The sequence below is a fragment of the Cetorhinus maximus genome, chromosome 16, assembly GCF_964194155.1.
Source record: "Cetorhinus maximus chromosome 16, sCetMax3.hap1.1, whole genome shotgun sequence".
Lineage (NCBI taxonomy): Eukaryota > Metazoa > Chordata > Chondrichthyes > Lamniformes > Cetorhinidae > Cetorhinus > Cetorhinus maximus.
In genome coordinates this window covers 45,778,502-45,785,117 of record NC_135894.1, presented here as the reverse complement: position 1 = coordinate 45,785,117, position 6,616 = coordinate 45,778,502, and the positions used below count along the sequence as shown (strand labels likewise).

Sequence of the window (6,616 nt, the reverse complement as noted above, 5' to 3'; positions counted from 1 at the left end):
CAGCAAAGCAAACATTAGAACTCAAACCATGCTCCTTGTCCCATTTTGGACTGGACAACAGAGGAAATGCCAGTGACTTCTATTGGTGGGCCTCAAGAGTTTGGTGCCATGTAAGAAAAAGAGCACTATCCAGAATACCTTTTATTTGGGGATGGACAAGGTAGAACATTGTTCAGACAGTGGTTTAAAGCCCTGAATTACTTACGGGCATATTGAACTTTTAAAGGAAGTTATACAAGCAAAGGCAATGAGCAAAAGATGGCTGAGAATGTAAAGTACCCTCTTTCTGGAAAATTCCTATGTGGATTACACTTGACCGACTAGTCCTGAGAGAACATGGAATGTTGCTCCTAAAGAGGTTTCAAGGCCTGCTTCAGGCAGAGACATTGAAAGGAAGAGATGAAATGCAAAAGACTGAACTTTAACCTCCTGTGGTTGCGGAAGCAATAGAGACTGATTGCCTCACCTCAACAAGACATCCAAAGTCATCTCCTGTTGATTCATATCTCAGAATGTGTAAATGGTCTGAGTTGAAAGAAAACGGACTCTGGGCGAAAGACATGTTTGTTTTTTTCCCTCCAGGATACACAAGGAAATGGGTTAAAAAACTAGCTGCAGACCTTACCTGTGTGTGCTAGTGTCCTCGTGGGCGAGTGTGCTGTGACAGCAGTAGACGATCAATTAGGCACCCCTGCAGCTTGGAGGCAAAAGGTTCTTTCTCTCACTCTGTTGCTGGAGGAAGTCAGCAAAACCGCAATCAAAAAGGAAATAGAATAGCTTCTTCGGCCCAGCTGCAGAACAAAGTGTCTCCAAACCAAGTGCTAAACTGCCCAAGTCAGTTCTACCAGAATCACCCAACTTAACGGCCGCAACTTTTCACCATCTATGCCTCACAGACAAGCAAAAGACTGATTTGTATATTCTCTTTAGCTTTTATTTGGACTCAACTTATCATTTCTGATCTGAGTGTATGTGTGTTGCATTGTCATTATCTTTTCTCGGGTTTTTAGTAACAAATAAACTTACTCTTTCTTTGAATCAAGAAATCTGGGTTAAATTGGCTCCTTCTAAAATATAAATACATTTGGACTGGGCAAAGGTATCAATGGGGGAAGGGATCCATTTTAAATTAACCTTGTTGCGACAAACCAAGGGGAGGGATTGAATAAAGAAGGGGAGCCAGCTCATCCCTCCTCACCCAGGAGCAGAACAAAATTGGCCTCCCGTTCAGGAAGTTAACAAATTGGAGGACCTCGCCCGGGGACCAGTCATAACAACATTGCGTGTCACGCATAATCTCTCCCTCCATGTGAATTCCCCAACACATATTCAAGGCCAACCCCTTGGCCTTGCCATCTCACATGACCTAGCAACTCCCATCATATCAATCACAGATTAGGCCATTTCTGATCAATGCCTTGTATCACTCTCCATCCATATACCACTTCCGCCTCCAAGCCCCACTTCCTTCTGTGTCCACCCCTGGAAAAAATTCTTTTCCAGTTCATTTAAAACTGCACTTTCAAAATCTTAACGATCTAGCCTTTGGCTCTCCATTCACCATGACATGTCAGCAGCCACCAATCTGCTCAACCACACTCTCGCATCCACTTTTGATGCCCACTCCAATTAAAACCATTACTCTCTCTCTGACCATTGCCCCTGTTACGATTCTCATTTCCATTCCCTTAAATCCCAAAGACACAGACTTGAAAGGATATGGTGGAAAATTGGTTTAGTCATTCACTGCCAGATCTGGCTGGGCCACTTAAAGCACTATTGAGTCCTGCTCTCATCAGCGAAAACTATTCACTATTCTGGGATCATCCTGTAATACAAAGGTAATGCTCAGCTTCTTTTCTCTACTTCTCTTTTTTCAGCCATCTTCTTAAACCCCGCTCCCCTGCCTCATCCATCTTCATCTCCAACAAGTGCGAGGAGCTCATAGGTTTCTTTGTCACTAAGATTGAGGCCATCTGATCAACTGCCATTACCACTTTCCTCCATCCCCTAGTCCTCCAGGCCAAACTTCCTCTAGGGGTCCTCCCTTCCCTAGCCCTGAACTCACAACTTTCTTTAGTTTCTCTCTTATCTCTCCTCATGCCCTGTCTGAGTTCATCTTGTCCACGGGACCCACTTCTTGTGCTCTCAACCCTATTTCGACTGAAACACTGACCACGTAGCTTCCCTTCTTGGCTCCCAAGTTAGCTGATATTGTTAATGGCTCTCTTTTCTTAGGTTCTTCCTGTCTCTTCTTTAAATCTTCTGTCATCACACCTGTCCTCAAAAAATCCACCACTTGACCGCTCAGTCCTTACAATCTACCATCCATCTCCAACCTTCCATTCCTCTCCAAAGTCCTTGAACATATTGTTACCTCCCAAATTCATACCCACCTTTCCCTGAACTTCATGTTTGAACCCTTCCAATCAGATTGCAGCTCCTGCCACATTTGGGACAAAATCAAAGCTTATGTGGTTAAATGTGTACTAATTAAGGAATGCCAGCACGGATTTATTAAAGGCATATTGTGTTTAACTAACTTGATCTAGTTTTTGGATGAGGTAACATGCAGGAACCTGGAAAAATCCCAAACACAAAATTGCCACATGGTTAAGAATTTATAATGCCTTTGTGCAAAGTAATATGGGCTGAAAATGCGACTACATATCAAAAGCAGGAAGGCAGATTGAACTCATTTCATTTGCGCTGCTTAAGAAAGACCCTCGGGATCCATTAGCAGCATAGCATCCACAACGCAAGAGTACTAAATTCTTAACTCAGAAAGTGCTGTGGTAATGCTCAAGCGACATTGACTATGATGGCTAGGCCACATTGTTAGAATGGTCGCCTACCAAAAGATGCACTTAATGGAGAGTTTGAGGGTACCAGTAGACCTGTTAGATGGCCAAAACAAAGATACAAAGATTCATGCAAGCAAGACATCATTTCATGTCAGATTGACCTCACTAACTAGGAACAGTCCATACATGGCCAAAGCACTTGGTGGCAAAATCTCCGCACTGGATCCCAGAAATTTAAAGAACTTCATCTTCAGATTGTCTCAGAAAAGCATCACAGGAAGAAACACTTGGTTATAGCCCCAGCTTCAATGAATAATGACCTACACTACAACCTACAATGCCTTACTCAAGTAGGGCTGTACTCCCACTTGAAGATTCATAAAGATGGGCAGTAGATGTGAACCATCGACAATGATGTAAAGCTGAAGAATAAGAATGCATTGACCAAGTGCCACATAATGGGCTTGTCAGCAAAGTTGAAGCCCATGGAATAAAATGAACAATGGTGGCACACATAAGAAATTGGCTAAAAGGCAGGAAGCAGAGTGTAGTAGTGAATTGTTTTGGACTGCGGGAAGGTAGAGATTAGGATTCTCCAGAGATAGATACTGGGACCACTGCTATTAATTTCTTGGACTTGGGTGCACAGAGCATAATTTCAAAATCTGCAGATAGCTCAAAACTCAGAAGTGTAGATGGTGCAGAAAAGATTCAAGAGAATGGTTCCAGGGATGGGGGACTTCAGTTACATGAAAAGATTGGAGAACCCGAGGTTGTTCTTCTTAGAGAAGGTTGAGAGGAGATTTGATAGAGGTGTTCAAAATCAATGAGGTCTACTCTTGACAGGTTAAAAAGAGAGAAACTGTTCCCATTGAGAGAAAGGCCTAGAACCAGAGAAGACAGATTTAAGGTGATTGACAAAAAGGCCAGAGACGACATGAGGAAAAGCTTTTACATGGTGAATAGTTTGGATCCGGAGTACACTGCCTGAGAATATGGTGGAGGCAGATACTGTCATTGTTTTCTAAAGGGAATCGAGTAGGTACTTGAAGAGTGAGAGTAGCTGGGTTAGCTCTTGCAAAGTATGCCATGGACTTGACAGGCTGAATGGTTTCCTCTCTGCTGTAACCATTCTGTGATTCTATAATTCAGTACCAAAACTATCAAGGACACAAATGAAATCCTTTTTGACAGTAACAAAGGTAAACTTTCCCTCCTCATCATTCTTGACCTGTCTGCAGCCCTTGAGCTGGTTGATCACACCATCCTCCAATGCCTCTCCGTTGTTTTGCAGCTGGGTGGGACTGCTCTCACCTAGTTCTATTCTTAGATGCTATCTAATCGTATCCAGAATATCACCTGCAATGATTTATTTTGCCAGTCCCACACAGTTTCCTCTCATGTTACCCAAGGATTTATCATTCACCTCCATCTATTTCTCATCTACATGTTCCTTGGTGACATCATCCGAGAGCAGGGCATCTGTATTCACATGTATGGCACCCAGTTCTACCTCACCACCACCCTCTTGACCCCTTCACTGCCTCTGAGTAATTGGAACGCTTGTCCTGGATGAGCAGATTTTTCCTCAAATTAAATATTGGTAAAACCGAAGCCAGCGTCTTCGGTCCCCATCACAAACTTAATGTTTATTGACTCCATCCCTCTCACTGGCAACTGTCTGCGGCTGAATCAGGCTGGTTGCTGCCTTGGCAGCGATTTTTTAAAAATTTGTTTCACATCTGTGGTCATCGCTGCCTAGGCCAAAATTTATTGCTCATCCCTAATTGCCCTTGAGAAGGTGGTGGTGAGCTTCCTTCTTACACCGCTGCAGTCCATGCGTTGTAGGTACACCCACAGTGCTGTTAGGGAGGGAGTTCCAGGATTTTAGCCCAGCGACAGTGAAGGATTGAGATGAGTTTTCAGCCATATGTTCGTGCCACCACGAAAACCACCTATTTCCAGCTCAGTAACATTGCCCAACTTTGCCCTGACTCAGTTTATTAGCTGCTGAAACCTTCATTCCATGCCTTTGTTAGTTCTAGATTACATTATTCCAATGCACTCCTGGCCAGCCTTGCATGGGCTATTCCCTGGATGTACTTTAGATCAAACAAAACTCTGCTGCCTATGTTCTTAATCGTGCCAAATTCTGCTCGCCCATCATTCCTGTGCTAACTGACCTACAATGCCTCCTGGTTAAATCAACACCTTGATTTTAAAATTCTCATCCTTATTTTCAAACACCCCCCATTGCACCACCCTTCTCTATCTCTGTGATTTCCTCCAGCCCCACAACTCTCCAAGATACCTCCGCTCCTCTATTTCTGACCTCCTGAGCATCTTTGGTTTTAATCAGTCCAACATTGTCAGAGCTCTGGAATTTCCCCCCCCCCCCCCCCCCCCCGCCACTAAACCTCTCCAGCTCTCTAACTTGCTTTCCAAGATATTCCTTAAAACAGGGCTTCCCAAACGGTGGGATGTGACCCAGAGGAGATGTGGGGCTCCGAGGCAGCAAAGTCTGCCCTGGAGCTGGGACTGAGTGCTAACGGCTGTGGTCCCTTTAAATCTTCCAGTTTTTTTCACTTGGTGGGATTGGCCGAACATTTTTGTTGCGTGATTGCTGCTGCAAAACAAAAGCCTGTGAAAAGATAGAAGTTTGTGTTTTTTTTTAATCAGCAGTTTTAATAATTCCCACCACGTTCAACCCCACACCTCACCCCCAAGCTCTTGGCTAATTGCCGGTTGTGTGAACTAATCACATGACGGCGCTATTTATTCCAATACAAAGTAGTCATGAGAATACAGTGAGCCCTGTATGTGAAGCAAAAGCACCCAGTGAGACTGTGACAGCACCTGTTGTTTTACCGGTTTCACAAAGCTGGTATACAGAGCAGGGGCTTTCCAGTCACGAGAACTCAGCCATTAAAGGCTTCTTGCTGCTCGCTTTAAAAAATACATGTTTCTGGAGCCGTGCGACGATCTGCAAATGAAACTCTTTACCCTTGTACTACTGGCCGCTGTTGCAGACGGTGAGACTCCTTTACTTTTTATGTACTCATCGAATTCTAGGCTCTAGTGATCGAATGTGAATAGGAAATTAAAGGGAAAAAAAATATTGGAGAAAACGTTGCTCCGGTATTATCCAGCAACGTATCAACATGCTTACAGAAAAAAACTAAAACGATTATAAATGACAATCAGATTAATTAAAATAAATGCAAATGTGAAAATTACTAATAATATGGTCGAATATTTACATTAAAAAACAACCCAAATGAAAACACCGGATGTTATCATGAAGACCTAAGTTTATCTTTACAGTGAAATTAAGTGGAGCATTTTAACATTGGAGTAATAAAAGCAGTACTTCCAACTTACCTATCCTCTCTCTATACTGGAGGTTGCTCCTGTCTACGGTTTCTTCAGTTTTTCTTAAGCCTCTGGCTGGGTTGGGGGATTGAGTGCTTTTGGCATCACTTTGAGAGGTATCCATTTCTTGGTACTATTTGGTCAAGTACCTTCTGTTCATCCAGAAAATGTATTTGAGTAAGGGTTTAGTGCTATAGTGGCATGTATCAGATGTTATGCCCTGAGTGTCAGCCCTGTATAAAACCTTCAGTGTGATGCAGTCTTAAGGAATGTTGCCAGTTCAGGGAGGTTAATGCCAGTCAGATGAACATCCCTGATTTTAATCGCTCTATCATTGGTGGCCAGTCCAGATTTGTCTTTTGTCATGCCATCATTTGACCATGTGAACAGAGACAGTCGATTTAAGCTGCTGGAGAAAATTGGCTGCCCATTGAAGCTGC

The 6,616-nt window shown here is 43.3% G+C and overlaps 1 protein-coding gene across 1 annotated transcript in view; it reads left to right on the top strand.

Annotated features, from left to right (window-relative positions):
- The first annotated feature begins 5,603 nt into the window (after positions 1 to 5,603).
- LOC144691580 (nectin-3) overlaps positions 5,604 to 6,616 on the top strand; it is a 48,446-nt gene continuing 47,433 nt past the window's right edge. The window contains exon 1 of the mRNA XM_078559793.1: positions 5,604 to 5,845. Coding sequence (XP_078415919.1) covers positions 5,764 to 5,845 — 82 coding nt within the window. The 5' untranslated portion in view covers positions 5,604 to 5,763. The remainder of the gene's footprint in view (positions 5,846 to 6,616) is intronic.